The sequence below is a fragment of the Festucalex cinctus genome, chromosome 1 (genome assembly GCF_051991245.1).
Source record: "Festucalex cinctus isolate MCC-2025b chromosome 1, RoL_Fcin_1.0, whole genome shotgun sequence".
NCBI classification, from domain to species: domain Eukaryota; kingdom Metazoa; phylum Chordata; class Actinopteri; order Syngnathiformes; family Syngnathidae; genus Festucalex; species Festucalex cinctus.
In genome coordinates, this window is record NC_135411.1 from 14,801,672 (window position 1) to 14,821,552 (window position 19,881).

The following is a 19,881-nucleotide window of genomic DNA, read 5'->3' on the forward strand; positions in this document are numbered from 1 at the left end:
GTGCTTGACGTAAAAAGTGGCACATCTGTGTTTTGGTTCCAGGGCAAGTCTTATTTACCATGCTTGAAAAATAGGCAGGCTGCACCATACTGGGCGTTCTGGTGGACTGAGTGTGTGTTCTTTTACACAGCCCTGACGCACCTGACAATATGGTGACGGACTGTAGACTAGACTTGAGACCAGCTCGGAGCAGTTCTAAGATGTGGTGATGTAATGTGATTTTGGTGAATTTGCACGAGGCAGACAGATTCTGTACTCCGCTATGTGTTGTGGATGTCATTGTATTTTACTCACAAATATAACAACATTGTGGGTCAAACGCCTCTAAATCATCATAGCCTGTGTTTGCGACTCTCTTTCGCTGAATTTAGAAGGAATGAGAGGAGCTGCTTCCATTGGCCTGGAAGCAAGTCGGCTGTGTTCCCTCCCAGGAAGGAGCAGATGTCCCTTTCGAACTGTATCTATCTCTGAAAAACACAAAAGAAAGAATAGACTGCACATTGTAGAACAGAGCCCACTGTGTTGAGTTAATTTACTTATTTGCTTTCTACAATGGCTATTTGATAAACTTATGAAGTAATAATGAACGGTAAATTTATAATAAGCCTAAAGGCAATAAACGAAATTTCTCTTAAATTATGCTGCTATTGTTAACTTTGTTATAAGCATGCCTGAAGCCAACTCCAGCCCTTTCTTTTTGGTTGCTTTCATGTGCCTTTTTTGATTATCATCTAAAATAAAAATGTAACCTTAAGATACTAAACAGAGATTGAATTGATAAAAGCCAATTAAATAAGATGAAACGGCTCCAAGCATTAGTCAGTAAGTTGTGCTCCGCTGATCAGGTTCTGGCCAAGCCAAAAATGTCAGGGGCATTTTTATTTATTTATTTATTTACATATTTATTTTTTCACCATCTGGCCCTGCATTACATAATACATTTGCATATCACTATTTAATCATCATTACATACACACTACTTGTCATTATGACTCGATGATTTATCTGAACATTAGTAGTGCCATAAGCCCATAATTATCATGGGTTAATATAACCGACCCTAGTGTAAACAAACCTTCAGTGCAATTGTAATTTGCTAGGATTACACACACTGTTGAAGAATTTAGTTCAGAATTTAAACAGGCTTTTGTCAACGCTCCAAAGATCAACAAATACTGTATATAGTCACTTTGCACATCGTTGTCCACCTGAAATGAACCAGTTTTAACATCCTGTTTTCCCTGAACGTGACACACAATTGATCAGTTTTTAACACACATTCAGTACAAACGGTCCGCCAGTGCCATTCGAGTTTGTGAGCAGGTTAACATGACAACAGTTACATCAAATTTGACCAACATTGCCAAGATTCCCCCCCGTTTTTTCCTCACCAAACAAGTCATGAATGCTGATGTTAATATTGAAGTTCCTCATCAAGAGATTGATTTATTAAATGGGGGCTCTGCATTATGTCTCTGTAATTCAGAGTTACAAGATGCACTCTTTGAGGGGCTGAAGTGGGGTGGGGGTGGCTGGGGGGCGGCGGATTGGCCAAGGCTGCGCGATGGTGTTGAATGTACAGTTTGTTTGAGGGGCTGAGAAAATATGTCACATCGTGAGTCGTGTTTTTTTACTCCGACGTTCGAGAGCGGAAGCCAATGAGCGGCCGCTACCTGCCTCCCCTCCCTCCCTCCCTCCCTCCTTCCCTCCTTCCCTCCTCCTACTCCCCTTTTCCCATGCCCACAGAATCACTCTCGTGCGGAGCGAGACTTGCGAACAAGCCCGTCTGACACATCTGGAGCGAGAAACTTACTTTTTTTTTGTACGCGCACAACCGCGACGTTCTTTTACGTGTCCGACCGGTTTTTTTTGGACTTTCTCTACCTTTATTTCTGGCTTTTCTATGTTGTCTTTAGTGGAAGATAAATTGAGATTTTTCTGTCGCGAGGATTGTCAAACATTCTGCCACACGTGGAAGACGTGCCTCGCAAAGTGATGCGTAAAAGTGGTAATTATTGAGAATAATCTTGTTGTTTTTGGTCATGGGGAAACACGCCAGCAACGCGGATGGTGACAGCCTTGAGTGACATCCCCTCACACAGCCCCCCCAAAACTGGCTTGGTATTATAATTATTTATTTATTTTTTATTGTTAATTTGACTGCACGTTTCTTTTGGAAGACGTGGCTGGAATAAAGCGTCATGGCTCCAAGTCTGAGGGGGAATTTTTTTTCAAAAAAGAACTAAAAATACAGCGTTGGTTTTTCTCTTCCCCCTACAAAGACTCATTTGAACTTCCCACCGCAGAAGGCAGAGCGACATAAATAGTGCTGACATGTGGATGTAATTTCACGAGAAAGGGAGGGAAGGGGGGGTTTAAAAGACACACATGCAAAAAAAAAAAAAAAGTGGGTGGGGGGGAATAAAGTGAGCACTGCTGACCCTATAAGCGTTCAGATGATAGGTAATTAAAAAAACCGGTTGGATTACAGAGCCTAAGCAGCAAGAGAGGCCAGATGGAGTAAAAAAAAAAAAAAAAAAAAAAAAAAAAAAGCACATCACACTCCACTTTGAAGCGTAGATTAAATAATTTAAACCCAAGCATCATCAGCATCTTTTTGGGAGAACCCTACGAGGACTCCGTGGAAGAATCAAGTGACTGCAGCAGGTCAGTGATGGGCTCCGCTGCGCTGCTCCACAGTCTGGATTTGCTTCTCATCTCACTGCTCTGCACTTTCTGCCTGGTAAGAACTCGTTTTTCTTTCTGATATTCTGCCAAGCAACGTTATGCTTGATAGGATAAAGGGATTTTGATGTCGCCTGCCAGGGCTGCTCTCACTTGACACACATCAGTGACAGACAGTCAGCATCAGGCTGGGGGCAACTGTAGTGCAAAATACTCGCTGGACATTTCATTAGGGAAATCTCACAACAAAGCTGATTTTGTGGTGTGTAGCAGTTACTTTTGTATTTTAACCCACTCACAAAGCTCTACAACCAAAATATTAGAAATAGCTCATATAGTGCAGTTTAGGACTGCAAAACTGCCAACACTTTATTGTATATATTGTATCATTGTTCATCTGTGAGTGATTTATATTGACCGGCAGAACAATTCTTCCACGAGACGGTGTCCACCTGTTACATTCATACAACAGACAGTCAGACATACGAATAGGGTTGCATGCTATACAAATATGAACAATTTGAACAATTTTGAAAAATAATCTTTTTTTTCTCCCCTTCATTATTCCAATTTAATATGTGATCATTTGTTGTCATGGTCCTCTTTGCATGTTTTTTTTCTATTTTTTTTTTTTGCACAGAGAGAGAGAGAGAAGAGCAAGAGAGAGAATTAATTAATCTGTTTTACACTAAATATCAGTTTTTTTTTCTATTGTCTTACTCAACTCACTGTATAGCTCACGCTAAAATAAAAGCAAATGAACCATTAATTGATATGAAACACCACCGATAAAGAAAACAATATTGTAGCAAGTTCAGATTACACTTTTAACTCAAAACAGTCTTGTCTCAAATCATTCTCCCATTGAAATGGATGGAAGTGCCATTAAGCCGGTCTGTGGCCCAAAAAACAGCATTTTTTGTGGTAGTGTCATTTCAATTTCAACTAATATTGTGTAAAACTGAGGAATAACCTTGTCAAATAGAATGTAAATTCAAATTAAAACGTTTGTGCATCATGATTTCATATGCACTGGAGTGGTGGTGGGGAGTCACCACTTCTCTTCGGCACTCAGTAAAGTGATGTCATTTTTGGTCGTTCTTTGCAGAGGATAAAGAATGTATGCCTGTGATTATTGTTATATTACCTGCATGTGCTGTGTCACCATTTGTGTTGTTTTAAGACACCACGTGTATAGGAGATGGGTTTCGTTTCTGAACATGATACCTCCAACCTCTAGGGGGCAGTATTTCATTTGTTTTCTGAGCTGAGGCGGATGGTGCAGGATGTCAGGCAGGTTATAATTATGGTTTCCACTAGTTCACCACTGTTGCAAACCATTTTCGACAGGAGTGATTTGTACTTGGCCCTTTTGTTGTTGAATTTTATTATCGATAATTAAGTACAATTATGTGACTTTAGTGATAAAAGTTGGAATGTTGAAAGTTACATAAGAGTTACGTTTTTGGGGGTTGATTTTAAATCCCAAATTTAAATTTTAACATTTTCAGAGTTAAATGGCATCCATAGTAGGGGTTATGTCAAAGAGCTGATCTCCTAGAGTTAGATTAACTCTACATAGTGTTAGATTAACTAGACAAAGTAAGACAAAGTGCCATTTTCCTCCTCTCTTCGCCCATGCTGATCACAGGGAAACAGGAACATTAAAACAAAAGGAGTTTGGGACCACAAAGTCGTGATCACTCACACAAGAGACTGTGGTCAACATAACAGGCTTGAAATGCTCTCTTCAAAACAAGTTGTCAATTAGTCTCCAATACAAACTTGGACTTGTTGTTTGCAGTCAAATGAATCATAAGTGATATTCCACTCTCAAATTACTGGTGTACTTTTGATACATTAATTATTCATAAAGACTAAGAGATTAGATGTGATGGCTGCATGGCACAGTATTGGGGATCAAATCCCAGTCAGGGTCGACTTATAAGGAGTCCAACTAACACTTATTGAGAGAGAAAACAAATGTGTCTGAGAAGAGTTACTTGTCTACTCCTATTGTTAATTTAACTCTCCCAGTGTTAGATATTTTTAAAACTGTTGATTTAACTGTAGTTGGGTTTCCATTTTTTTTTTTCAAAATTTCCAAATGTTTTGAAATTTTAAGTGAATTTTGTGAAATTGCGCAAAACAAACTTGCAACTTAATGCCTGTTAACATTTGTTCTTCTTGTGCGAATATTGAGAGGGGACTCTGCCGCTGTAGGTGGCGTTATACACCAAAGAGAAGTGATCCACCATTAATTTAAAAGAAGAAGAACAGTAAGCGACTGCGCTCTGCGATGTCGAATGAGTTTCCTTTTTGTACCGTATTTTTCGGATTATACGTCGCTCCGGATTATAAGTCGAACCAGCCAAAAAATGCATAATTAAGAAGGAAAAAACATATATAAGTCGCACTGGAGTATAAGTCGCATTTTGGGGGGAAATTTATTTGGTAAAATCCAACACCAAAAACATATATGTCATCTTGAAAGGCAATTTAAAATAAAAATAAAAGAGAGAACAACAGGCTGAATAAGTGTACGGTATACTAACGTTACATGACTGACATGCCTGGTAATGTCAGTAACGACGTAACATATTTTGTTATAGTTTGTATCGAGCAGTGACGGGAATCGGAGGCGGAGTGTTGAAGCACGGAGCCAAAGGCTGGCGTTTTATTGACATCAGCTTCTAAGGTCTTAACAGCAACTCCCCACTAAGCTAGAAGCTAACAGGCTAACTCCCCTTTTCCACAAAACAAAACCTTCTCACCCGGAACTCTCCCTTCGTCCCAACGTTCCGTGGGTGAATTATGTTCCCATCACTTCAAGTTATTCATATAACTCTAGCATAAAGAACATGCTAACAAGTTTACCAAACTATCAGTTTCACTCCAAATCACTAAATCCAATGAAATTTTCATCCTCGGTGTCACTTTTAAACAACTCCCCCAACTCGGGAGGTAGACGATCCTCTTCTACCGGCAATGTTGAACTTAGCAACACAGGCCTAGAGCGCCCTCTTGCGGTTTAGTGTGAAAATAACGTGAACCGATATAATAATGTGTTAATTTCACACATAAGTCGCACCAGAGTATAAGTCGCACCCCCGGCCAAACTATGAAAAAAACTGTGACTTATAATCTGAAAAATACGTTAATTCTTGATAAACCGTAGCGTTTCTTTGCTTTTTTTCATCTAAAATTGCATTAATATTGGCTTCCTTAAGTAATTAATTCCAAAGAGATTTCTGTTTTGTCATTCCACCAAACATAGCTTACTTTATCGTCCGCCGTTGTGTTGTGACTACAAACGTACGTGTGACGTAATATCCGGTTAAAATGTGTGGCGTGTATCCGGTCTTTCAGCGTTTATTCGCAAAACCTGTTTCCTTAGCCACAATTTTTCAAATTTCTCGTATTTCCATTCAGTTTTATTTACTTTTGAGAAAGTGTGGGGCTATATAAAACGACCATCAGACAGAAGTGTAGTGGTCAAAGAAGTGGACGAGTCCGGGCCCCTACACTTGGGATGAACGATTTTGAAAAATAGTTTCGTTGCACTTTTTTCCCCTCATTCCTAATATTGTGATTGTGATTTAATAAGTGATTATTCTTTTATGTATTTATTCAAATTTATGTGCCCTATTTTCTGCACTATAAGGCGCACCGAATTATAAGGCGCACCTTCAATGAATGACATATTTTAAAACTTTTTTCATATATAAGGCGCTACAGTAGAGGCTGAGGTTACGTTATGCATCCATTAGATGGTGCTGCGCTAAAGGGAATGTCAACAAAACGGTCAGATAGGTCAGTCAAACTTTATTAATAGATTACAAACCAGCTTTCTGACAACTCCATTCACTCCCAAAATGAATAAACGGCTGTTTTATTATTTTCTCTGAGGTAAAGTATTAGTATTAGCTAGCGATCCAAGATGGCGCGATCTTCTGCGCATGCGCCTCACCAATCGTGCAGGGTCACCGATGGCGTCTTGACAGCGAGACCTGTTGCGGCTCAATATTGATCCATATATAAGGCGCACTGGATTATAAGGCGCAGGGTCAGCTTTTGAAAAAATTGAAGGCTTTTAGGTGCGCCTTATAGTGCGGAAAATACGGTATTTATTTATTCTTTTTAAGAACCACTGTATTATTGTTTCTGCATCCATTATATTTGATTCCAAACTTTTCTGACACCTCCCCAGTACAGATAAAAGTAGGGGTATGGTTACGGTTCGGGGATAGAAAGTGAATTAAAATGTTCCCACACCATATTCAGCATATTTGTAATTACATTTAGGTTTTAAGTTTCCATATTCCAGGATTCCAAATCCTGGAATACTTGGATTCATGTTGACTTCCAATTTTCCAAGCATGGCTGGTGGTCTGGGTGTCGGTCTTATGCCAACTTACCTGACTTCTTCATGGCGAAGGGTCAAATTTGGAATATTGGAACGAGACCCCCCACAGTACTCAGTGGATCACGTTTGATCATTTCTATACCTATATCGAGTGTTCTTTGGGCAGGTCAGGGGTAGGAAAACCCTAAGGTTTGGGCCATCTAACCATTTAGATGTGCTTTAGTCCAACACGTAGGCTCAGAACTAAATCCTAGATCTTCGAGATGTCCGAACTGACCCGAAAGATGTTCATATGTCAGACTGCCTGCTGCCGCTGCTGCTCCAAGTTGCTTGTGTGTGTCTTGGCCGTGGCTGTTGTGCATTCAACAGGCGCGTTGCCCCGCTTCTCAGGATCAGCGCCTCTTCCCAGCGACGGGCTCCATCGGCGTCGACGTCGCGCCCATCACGATTAAAGTGAGCGCCGCCGATGCGTGTACCTGCGTTTCTATTTCGTCCCTCCCGACCGCAGAACCGTAGTTGCGTTCGTAAGTGTCGTTAGCTGGGGCTGTTTGCTCAGGCTTCCACCCTGAGATTTTCCTGTTTCCGAGCCGTGACCGACAAAAATAAGAAAAAAAAATGGACATGGACACATTGGATGCCAAAGCAAAGAGTGGAAAGTCTGCGTCTGTGTTTGTAGAAAGAACACAAAGCTTTTTCAATTTCAACACGCTGCTTTCCAAATATTTCAAGCCGCCTCTCGCCGTTATTTTAATGTGCTTATTACTTTGACATGTCACTAAAGTCACTGCTGTAAATCCCAAATGGACGTCTATCTCAAACTTTGCTGACTAGAGCAAAGGAAGCCGAGAGCATTTCACATTTGAGAAGAAGGAATATGGGAGATTTTTTTTTTTGTCATTGTTGTAAATGACCCCCCCTTAAATCACATTTATTATATTAGAGCAATTTTTTGTGTGTACAGTGTTTCCTCCTTTTCCACTGGTATTAGGTTCCAAAAAATACCAGCAATAAAGAAATCCACGTAGTTAGTAAAGTAGTTAGCTTTATGTTTTACATTTATGATAAATGTTTTAAGGCTCTAAAACCCGTCACCACACAGTTTTTACACTTTTCTGATCAATTTACATTTTCTCACATCTCTCTTGTTTAAACATTCTCAATTTTCAAACCTTCATAAATTTTATAAAATAGGTACATTACTGTAAAAAAGAAAAGAAAAAAAATTGCATGCAAAATTGCACTAAAAAAAAGTTTTCATGGTGCTTTACTACCCAAATTTAGGAATTTATAAAAATGACCAAGTTTTACCTTTAAAATGACTTGGCTGACATGCGTATTTCATTCTTGAAAAATAAACATTTTATTTATTATTTCTGAATTCCATCTCGAAATATGAGGTCGTTATTATAAAGTAATATTTTTAAATTACATCTTTATTCTCAAAATGTTTCAGTTTGCATTCAAATATCTCGATCTAGTAACTTGGCAATGCATTACAAAGAAAAAAATAGTGCATCCAAACTGTCGTTATTATCATATATATATTTTTTAATTAATTCAAACAGTTATTCCCAACATAACGTTTTATTTGGCTTTAAGTCAGCAAGTATTCAAATCAAATAAGCAAATAAAATATTTTATTCTTGCCTTTAGAAATTGAAGAAATTTAAAAATCTAATCTTTTTCAGCTGATGCTGATCTGCAGAAAAATAATGTGATCGCTCCAATTTTCCAATCACGTGAACGGATCCAAACTACTCTCATACAATAAAAGATTTACCGTATTTTCCACACTATAAGGTGCACCTAAAAGCCTTCAATTTTTTCAAAAGCTGACCATGCGCCTTATAATCCAGTGCGCCTTATATATGGATCACTATTGAGCCGCCACAGGTCTCGCTGTCAAGACGCTATCGGTTGACCCTGCACGATCGGTGACGCGCATGCGCAGAAGATCGCGCCATCTTGGATCGCTAGTTAATACTAATACTTTACCTCAGACAAAATAACAAAACAGCTGTTTATTCATTTTGGGAGTGAATGGAGTTGTCAGAAAGCTGGTTTGTAATCTATTAATAAAGTTTGACTGACCTATCTGACCGTTTTGTTGACATTCCCTTTAGCGCAGCACCATCTAATGGATGCATAACGTAACCTCAGCCTCTACTGTAGCGCCTTATATATGGAAAAACGTTTGAAAATATGTCATACATTGAAGGTGCGCCGTATAGTGCGGAAAATACGGTATTTTAATACTGGATTTCAGTCCGCGTTAAATTACGATATAATGACGGTTTTGTCCACCGTTGATCATTTTATTCCTATAAAATTCAGATGTTTAATGTATAGTACAATTTTATTCTTTTAAAGTTTAAAAAAAAAAGAAGAAGAAATGCATGCGAATAAAATTGCAATCTTTTTTTTTTTTTTAAATATGACTTCATTCTCAATTAAAAACTACCGAAATTTAAAACACATTTGGGTCAAAATAAGCCAATTTGGGTCAGAAATTGATTAATCCATGACATGTTTTGGTTGTTTTGTACACAACAACCCAATTCTTGGCATCATTTTATACAAAACAGCCCAATTTTTTTTGAGAAAGTTGAGTTAGCTGCTTGACCCCAAGTAGTGGATTTGTCAATTTTTAATGCAGATTGGGATATTTTTACCCCAATGTTTCTTAGAATATATCCTTAAAGTTATGGCTTTATTCTGAAGATATTTGGACTTTTAATATTATCATTTTAGTTTTACAATATATATTTTTTTCTTCCAGAACTTTATGTTCATACTCGTCTAAATATTCTCAGCTATAATATTACAAGTTTGACTTAATTGGAACCAGCGAGCTACTGAAGTGTTGTGTGAGAACACTGAACACTGCACGTTCTCCATCGGGGTCAGCTGACCCTGCCTTCAGCAGGAACGCGATCCGTCCGATGGCAAACAAAAAAACAGCTTCAGGGTAACAACTGTCCTCACTTACTTACTTACCGCGTTAATTTATTAAGCGGAAGCAGCGCTTTGGGAAAACGTGGGCGGCCGTTGAATTGGGACCTCATGACCGGGATGACTCGCACGTGTTGTTGTAACTTTTTGTGCTGCACACGCCACTTTCGTGGATGTGATTATTGTGCGATGTGACGCGGAGCTTCAAGCATTATTTGAATCAGTATGTAGCTTGACCAGCACATACATAAACATTCAGACGCAATGGCAGCAAGCAAAATGTGCTCTGGCAGAGATGCTGAGGCGGGTAAAACAACACTTAGGAAGGTTTATTTTGATCTGTTTAGACAGGTGACACCTTTAATACATTATCCGTCTTTACAGCAAAGAAAGGTCATAATTTTATGGGAATGTATTTGAAATATTATGATCACAAAATATTATCTATTATCATTCGCTCCCAGCCATTTTCACAGAAGCAATCCCGTTTACTCCCGGCTGTTTTACTGGATTTTGACTGATTTTGCAATGCCCACAGAATATTTTGTTCTATTGCTATAAAAGCATGGAACCTTTCAAAAGAAAGATTAAAGTCTCTTCTTTCATCAGGAAAAAAAGTATCTTTCTATCTGTTTCCATTTTGCAGCAATTCGCATTAGAAGAGAGCTAAGTTTCATCAGTTTTCAAAAATCTAAATTGTCAGTAATTTAGCTTTTTTTCTACATGGCCCTGGTTGATCTCCTTTGCTCTGCTGCCACCTGCTGGCCGTTTGTGTAATAACTACCATTTCTATTTTTTTCAGGGAAGACATCTCACAGAATAGCTGGTTAGTTTTTCACAATTGTGTTCCTTTAAAAACTTCAGAATTTTCTAAGACTGAAATGATATCGTGTGAAGAAAAGCAAGTAATTTAAGAAGATTAAAGTGTAGAAAAGATCATTTGGAATATTTTTTATTTCTTTTTAATTAAATCATGGAATTAAAAATTGATTTTTAAAAATAAATTAATCGATTTTATCATCAATTTCATCAATTGCAAAAAATAATCAACAGATTAATTTAATAAATTTATTAGTGCTGTCAAAGTTAAAGCGTTAACTAATTAATTAATCACAATACAAAAATTATCGCATTAATCATGTATTAACGCAGATTAATCGCACTATTAATTTTGACTGCAGATGATCCTTTGGCTTGACAGTGGATGTCTACGTTAAAGGTAGCACAGGTATGAACAATAAACATAACATGCATTAATGTGAAGCATTTAATAAATGCTTGCATATGACAATCAGAATATTTCTTCATGTCAAACTATATGGGGCATTTTCTTTCCACTTTAAATTATGCAAGTAATGTAACTGATTAGAAAAACAGGAGGATGAGACGTCCTCATAACATTAAATGCCGAAAAAATTAACACATTATAGAGGTGCATTTTAAATTTGGCGGGCAAAAAATGTTGATAAAAAAGCCTTTTTAAATAAGCGATTAATCGCGATTAATCACAATTTTAAGATGTGATTAATCTGATTTAAAAATGTAATCGTTTGACAGCTCTAAAATGTATTAAAATGATCATTATTAGAAGTGATGTAAATGAAGACTGTGACATACTCTGAGGCTTTGTCCCCGCCCCCTTTTTTTTCCTCAACATTCTCTGACATTTTTTTTCGAGTATGCAAAGAGTCTGGGTCGCTCACGGTGCACGTAATCAAAGATTCAGCCCACATTTACGAGAGCACTTCAAAGTGTTTTGCATTTGCCTTGATCATGAGTCACTCTTATCAGGGCAACAGAGCCCGACCAGGTCCAGATTGATCCTTTCCATCAAATCTGGGTTTCATATGAACCACCTCTGCCGATTCACTTGACATATTTACTCCATACGATCCGCGCAAGAATCCAGGCAGTCGGGATCTGTGCACGTAGCCTGCGTTTTAGGGCACATCGCATGCGTGTCAGCTGTGCGATTATGTGATTGGAACACAGAATGTCATCAAAGTTTCTGGAGCTGCGAGCAGGTTCTTTAAGCACAGGAAACGTGCAGCAGCTCAGCAGTGACGGTATTCGTGCCTTCGCTTGTATGTTTCCAGTCAAACTGCTGCACTAAAATCAATTCAGAAACAACATTTTCTGTGCCGGGCTGTAAAGAAGTGGAATTCAAGCTAGAGCATGTGAGGCTTTTCTTTTTCTTTTTTTTTCTTTTTTCTTCTGTGGACAGTTGGTATTTACACCGCCAACCTTGGTCAAATGTGATTCCTGCTTCTAAATGAGATGATGTGGTCGGCACATTTGAGGCAGAAAACTCCCTTTGGCCATGTCCACAAAAAGAAAAATATGACAACAAGTAGGGACGTTCGATACTACTTTTTTTTTTTTTTTTTTTTTTTTTTTAATCAGACTGACACCAGCAGCCTATGAGTGCTCAAATGTTGAATAGTCACAGATACCAATAACAAGTACTGATACGACTAGTAATTTTGTTACCAAAAATTCCCTCCCAAAAAACAATGCCATCCCAATTTAGCATTTTTCATTAAAATTGTGTGATATTAATGGCAATTTTTTGTTCTTCTAGTTTCTGATTGTAAAACGACCACAAGAGGGCAGCAAATACTGTTGTTACGAGTACCGATACCTTGAAATAAGGCCCGATAGTGATACCTGGTATTGGTACTTACTCACACATCCCTAATAAACAGTTCGGCCTAACGGAATAATTGCCCGGCCAATATGGTCACATTTAAAATCTACAAGAGTCACTGTTTTGTTTTGTTTTGTTTTTTTTTTTTTTTTTTTTTTACAAGTGCAAAAATCCTTTTTGGCTAAAAAAAAAAAAAGGTAAAAAATATTAAGTGAAACAGGAGGGTCTGACAATTTAGTTGGCAGATTTTAAAAGTGATAATATCTAATTCTTTATTTTTTTCTTTATTTTTTATTTTTTTTTTATAGAACCAGATTGCATTCACTTGGAAAAAAAAAGGAAAACAGGGTGGGTGTTTTGTTTTCTTTTTGTCTGTAATATTTTTTCTGTAATTAAAACATCCAGAGAAATTGGGAAAATATTTAGGAAAACAAAAAAGGGTATTCAGAAAAGAGGAAAATTTATTCAGAAAAAAAAACACAAAAATCCGAAAATTAAAAAAAAAAAAAAAAAAAAAAAACACACCTGAAATACATTTTTAGGAAAAACATAAAAAAGTAGAAAAGCTGGGAAATTAAAACAAAACAAAACCAAAAAACAAACAAACAGAATAATACTCCGGAAAACATATTCAATAAAAAAAAAAAAAAAAAAAAAAATCCCAAAAATTACTCAGAAAAAACATGGGTTTTTTTTCAAGCGAATGCAATATGCTGCCATTTGAGAAAAAAAAAACTAATAAAATGAGGAAAATATGGTTCGTATAAATATTTTTTCTTTTCATTTCTGTCCCAATCATAACATAAAATCATGTCGAGAAAATAATCCATGTTCAAAAGTATTTTAAAAATGCCCACGTGGCTTTCACGAGCTGCCTGGTTGAGTGCGAGTCACCGGCGCTCATCAGTGGCCCGTCAACTTGTTTGCTGGAATTTTACAGGCTCAGCAATGATACGTCTGACAGGCGACCTGCAAGTGGAGGGAAAAAGCCTTCACGCAAAATGTCATCATGCCAACTAGATGCTCGATCTTTGAGGGTTCCTTGGGTAATGTCACTGATGTAAGGATAACGACACTGCCGCGGTTATCTGCATTTGTTGACGTTCGACCGCCTCATTGCTGGGATTATTGCGCAGTTTGTCGAGTTAATAGTCGAGTCTTGGGTTTGGCTGGTGTGCAGTGGCTGTGTTTGGCTCAGGAAAAGGGCTTGTTTTCTTGACTTACTGTGACCTCTTGCTGCTTCCCCCCCTCAACCTTTTCATCTGAAAAAAGGCCAGCCTGTGTGCAACTCTATGCTACTTGTACACCTCCAATAGATATTCTTAGCAGTGTGATGTCGCCCAAGTGTGCCACATGCCCCACCCCCAATTCTTTAATACCACCCACTTAGTATTTATGGGTATATTATGAATAGTAATTCATTAATTTAGCACAATTTTAAAAATTAGATACAGATTTTTCTATACTTTATCTAAGAATGAGCAAGCCCATGTGGTATAAAAATGAAAAGGTGCAGGACACATTCTTAAAGCTGCTAGCAGGATTTGAGTTGAACCTCACTTAACTCCTTTCACCTCCCTCTACATTCGCTACGTTGCTAGCACGACTTACTCATGATGGAATATTTCAAAAATGAAATATTACCTGTTTGATGTTGTGTTTTTAGAAAGTACAATGTTTACATTTTCAGACCTTGTTGCTAACCAGAGTTAAATAAACAGCCAAGAAATGATATTAGTCTCCAGACTCAGGTCAATTAGTGGAGCCCAGAGTTCAATGCAAATATGGTGAAGCAGCATTTAGCTGTTATGCTGCACGGAAATTGAATATTGCTGCATTCCTTAAATAAAGGCTTTAAATACATTCAAATGTATTAAAACACACTTTTAAAAGCTGGGTCACCAACACAGCCCCCACAGACCACATTAGTAGCCTGCAGGCCTGATGATGATGGTAAGAATGATGATGATGATATCAACTTCTCTGTTTACTTCAACTTACTAAGTATTTATAAAAAATAATAATAATAATAACAGCTTCTATTCTCCTATGGGGCAGCCATATTTATGTCAAAACTGTGGGTTTAGTTCCCTTTGAATAAAAATCAAATACATAAACATATGAACTAAATAAATAACAAACTGTTTGTCTGACGTTTGATTACTATACTGTGTACCATAAGCGCTGTCGCATTAAAGCCGACCATTTAACTGGGCGCTGAGTGTGAATACGCGGAATATGGTCCTATGTGTTGGCTGTACTCGGGCCTTGCATTATCACAGATGTGGGCGCAGCGACTGATTGCTTTTGCTGTTGGGTTTATTTATACGGTGGTTGTGTGTCAATGTTGTGCTGCGGACCTCCCGGTGGGCAGCGATATGCTTGGAATCCTCGCGTAGCCTCCTTGGAGTCCACGTGAAAATTCTCTGCTATGCCTCTGCTATTGTGTGTAGCCACTGTGCCCTACCCCCACTGTTTCTCCAGGAATAGTTTCAAATATGCAAAATTCTTCAGGTCACCTCCACAATCTTTACTGCCACCGCCACCTTCAGCTACATAACACACGTTCGGATTGTAATTGGGTCAATTTTCTCCTGAATGATTACAAGCTACAGTTGATTGCACATCTCAAAACCCGGGTTTAAATTGTTGACCTGCTCTTATACATTTATAGGTATTTGTTTGTTAGATGTTTGGACGGTTACACACAAACGCACTCGGGGATGAAGGCAGTCTCCAAGTGCCACCATCACTCCATCTTTCAAAAGCAGAAATCTTCTTGCATGTCCGTATCAATGTACTTTGCAATTGCCACTTCAGGTTGCTGGGAATCAAATCGGTTGTGTTTACTCCCACAACGGCACAAATGTGAATTTCTACTTTCTACCAGCGTGCGCCGAAAATGTCAAAAGAAAGATACGAAAATTGCACCTACGCACACAGTGAGGCCGACCTGTGCGCAAAACTTGCTCTGGGCATGAAAATATTTCTCTTAAGTTTTTCTGTTTACACACAGGTTCATCTCAATAAGTTGCATTGTCATGCAAAGTGCAATTTCATAAAAAAAAAAAAAAAATGTAACTCATATTGATCCACTACCAGGGTTATTATAGTTTTGGAATTTTTCATTTTAGTTAGTTCTGATTTCGTTTAGGGATGCACAATAATGCTATTTTCAACCGATACCGATAAACCAATAATTTGGAGGTGCCGATGTCGATAACCGATAAGTAAGCTGATAATTGTTTGCAAAATTAACTTGAATACAAATATATTTTCGAGTCCCACTATAAGTTTAACAAATACACTGAAATATTGTATAAACTTTGCACAATGTTTCAACGTATGTAAAGCACCATAAAGCTGAATTTTATTGATATGAGCCACAACCACAACAGATGGACCAACGTGGCATGTCTAGAATTATTGCTGGATTTTTTTATTATCTGGTTTCTCTGTATGAAATCGGCAGATTTCTCTATTATCTGTTTTATCTGTTTGATGTCAAATTGGTCGATAAGTGCCGATAATTATCGGCCACCGATATTATCGTGCATCCCTAATTTCGTTTTGAGTCTTGTTTTTTTTATTTTTTTTATTTAGTTAGTTTTAGTTAGTTTTCAGGGTGGTTTTGTTAGTTTTAGTTGTTTAATAAATGCTTCATTTTAGTTTAGTTTTAGTTTCAGTATTAGTTTTTGTTTTGTTTTTAATGTATATTACTTGTGCACAATATTTAAAAAACACCATGGAAGTCACTTCTGACGCACTTTCAAACGTCCTTTTTCCGGTTAATATAAAAAATAAATCTCATAAAAAATCACATTTAAAATCATCCCCAAAGGCTCATGCATTAAATTAATTAATTAAAATGACGTGGTCAAGAAAATGGATGGATGGATGAATGAATGGAATTTAAAAAAACAACAACATTCAACTCAAAATGTCAAACTAAGCCATTTAGATTTTGGAACGCAACTTTAAGCAACTTTTATTTTACACATGGATCATGTATTCTGCCTCATATTGCACTTAAAGTTGTGTTCCTAAATCCAAAAGGGCTATATTAGGCATTTTGAATTTATTCATTTTAATGGAAAATAGTACAAAATAAATAAAGAAAAAATTCTTACTATTATTATTTTTAACATCTTTTTTTTTTTTCCTTTTGTTAATCCGAAGAACGATCCGATCCGTGACTCAAATCCGTGAACCGAACCGTGAATTTTGTGATCCGTTGCACCACTAGTTGGTACGTACTTTCTGTTAAAGAATGCTGAATGAAATCACTTGAAATTGTGAAAGGGATCGTTCGGATTTTTTTTGCATGAATCTCTATTTAGTGGCTGGGGTCACCTAAATAAAGCGTTTTTCTTCTAAAAACAATTTGTGTTCAAAAGAGTGATACATTTGCATCACAATACTCTCTCCTGAAAAAAAGTCAGACGCCATTACCGCCGGGCACTACTTTTCTGTTCGTTCGTATCAGTGCGCGGTGCCCCGCATGCAGCTGATAGACGCGCACTAATCTACAAGTTGTTTGTCTTTTCGAGGGCGGAAGGTGCGCGGATCAGCTGTCTGCAGCGTGTCGATCAGCTGTCTACACGGTGACGCGCAGTGATACGAATGAACAGAAAAATAGTGCCCGGGGGTAATGGAGTCTGACTTTTTTTTTCTAGGAGGGAGTTTTGTGATGCAAATGTATCACTCTTTTGAACACAAATTGTTTTTAGAAGAAAAACGCTTTATTTAACACATTCATTGCCAGACCAGCAAAAAAATGCATCATTTGACGTCTTTTTCTGTCAATGGCAGTAAATGAGTTAAACATGGTAAAAATCAATGAAGCAATTATAAATTGTTGATATAATGTACAGCAGGGGTGTCCAAACTTTTTCCTCTGAGGGCCACATACAGAAAAATAGAAAGCTGCAAGGGCCACTTTGATTTTTGATTTTTTTTTAAAGTTATTTATTAACACATTCATTGCCAGACCAGCAAAAAATCATTTGACGTCTTTTTCCGTCAATGGCAGTGAATGAGTTAAGTGGACCCAGCCAACTCGCCGGACTATTTTCTTCCCATCCAACACCGAACCAGAACTCGTCTCACAGAACACTGTCAAGGGGAAGTCAGTGCTGATCGCACACACTGGAGGTGAGGATCAAATTGAGATTCATGTAAAAAAAAAATAAATCCAAACTGTCCCTTTAAAGTAACTAGCGGTCAAAGTCAGGCATTCATGAATGTGGCCTCGACAAATAATAATAATAATGATATATTATCACCACAATCAAAGGATTTCTTAATGAGACTTGTTTTGTTGTGGAGGCCACCCTGATGGGGACTTTTGTCCTCCGACCTGTGATGTGCAGCTGTAACCAAGCTTTTCACACACAGGGCTTTGATAGTCTACAGATTTCACTGGAAGCCACAAAAATTCAAGACACCCTAAACCGGATGCCAAAGCAGGCCCAGAACATAACCAAGTCTCCTCCATGTTTCACATTAGGGATGCTGTGTTTGTGTTTTGTTTTGGGGGGGTTTTGTGCCGTAAACATAGAGCTGGTGTGACTTGCCCAAAAACTTGAATTTTGTCTCCTCTGCCAGAAGAAATTTTGTTGCTTGTCATTATACATTCTGGCAAGTTTACGTCTCATGACTTTCAAGTCATTTTGGTGACTATTGTGGCTTCATCTTGAGTCTTTAACTTTCTTCCTTAACTCTGCATTTAACAGAAGGATACCAACAATCGTGCTGGTGTGTATACAATATGCCTAGTGTAGTATTTCGGCTATTCTTGTCGAACTAATAAAGGGATATTTTATTCAGTTTTATTCCATTTTAACTGACAGAGCTACAGCTAAAGTGGAAGGCTTTGCAGCAGTTGCTTAAGTAGAGAAGTCCAAATATATTTATGTGAAAAGTGATTGAAAATTCACAAGTTTTTGAGGAACCAAACATTTTCAACTACACTGATTTGTATTTATTTATTTATTTTTTTGGCATAGTAGTCACGTCTGCTGTTTTCAACAAAACAAATTTCATAAACGTCACTTAAAAATTCAGTGAGTTGTGATTTTTAAAAAAAATTAAATTTATTTTATTTTATTTATTTATTTATTTATTTTTAAAGCGTGCTCATGGCTAAACATCAATATAAATAAATGAAGTTCCTACGAGTCATGTGAAAGCTCCTTTCCAGCTCAAGTTTGCTTCTGGTTCACCCAACTTGCGGCAGATGAACATGTCCAAATTCATTGTTTTCCCATTTTTTATTTGTGCACAAATTTGATTTCCCCCATAAACCTGTACAGTACTTGATTATTATTATTATTATTTATTTATTTGTTCATTTTCCATTTTGGGTTTTATAACAAATATTCTAAGGCTGTCAAAATTAATCGTTTAATCGATTATAAAATTAATCAGCAACTATTTAATAATCGAGTAATCGTTTGTAGCCAGTTTTTAATTAAAAATTGTCCAAATCCTCTGATTTCTGCACATGAACAGTAATCGTTCATTGACTTCTGCAGTCCTTGATGAAAGAAGACTGATTATCCTCCGTGTTTAATCAAAATAAGACATTTGCAAACATTTGTTTTTACTTCGGAAAACAATGACTGAACCGGTTAGTACAATTTTTTTTTTTTTTTTTTTTTTTAACAGAATACATAATCAGGTCAGCACTCGAGACAAAGAAAACTAATGGATGTGGTCTTTTGCACCATGTTTGTAAGTGTGCCTCGTTGAGGTCCTCAAGAAGCGTGTGCTTGTTTTCACTAAGACCTTTGCCATTTGATTTGTCCTGATTCCTGGAAGGCATCATGGGAATTATTGTACATGTTATGTGTGTTAGCCGCCACCCCGCCCTCCACACACATTGCTCGGGGGCCAAAAGATACCACATACATTACGCACAAATGAATGCCATTTGAAGGTCGCAGCAGTGTTAGATGTGGCACAAGGGGAAACTCATGTTCCAGTTGAATATGGAAATCATACTAATAAACGTTTGTTTTTGTTTTTTTTGGGGGGGGGGGTTTAAGTTATCGAAATATCGGCCTTGCTGCCTTTCTAATCATCTCTTTGCTGGCTCTTAGAGATGAGCACAGATGTAGCTAATTATGAAATGTTTTTTACGCATGCTAATTTCCCTGATTTTGAAATTTCCCCCAGTTGCCCTTGTTAATTATTGCTGTCTCAGAGAGCACTTCAAACAATGTGACTG

The 19,881-nt window shown here is 37.5% G+C and overlaps 1 protein-coding gene across 1 annotated transcript in view; it reads left to right on the forward strand.

The window, feature by feature from the left end:
* Positions 1–2,609: 2,609 nt before the first annotated feature.
* The window catches only part of pth1r (parathyroid hormone 1 receptor), a 62,748-nt gene continuing 45,476 nt past the window's right edge, over positions 2,610–19,881 (forward strand). The window contains exon 1 of the mRNA XM_077518601.1: positions 2,610–2,743. Coding sequence (XP_077374727.1) covers positions 2,675–2,743 — 69 coding nt within the window. The 5' untranslated portion in view covers positions 2,610–2,674. The remainder of the gene's footprint in view (positions 2,744–19,881) is intronic.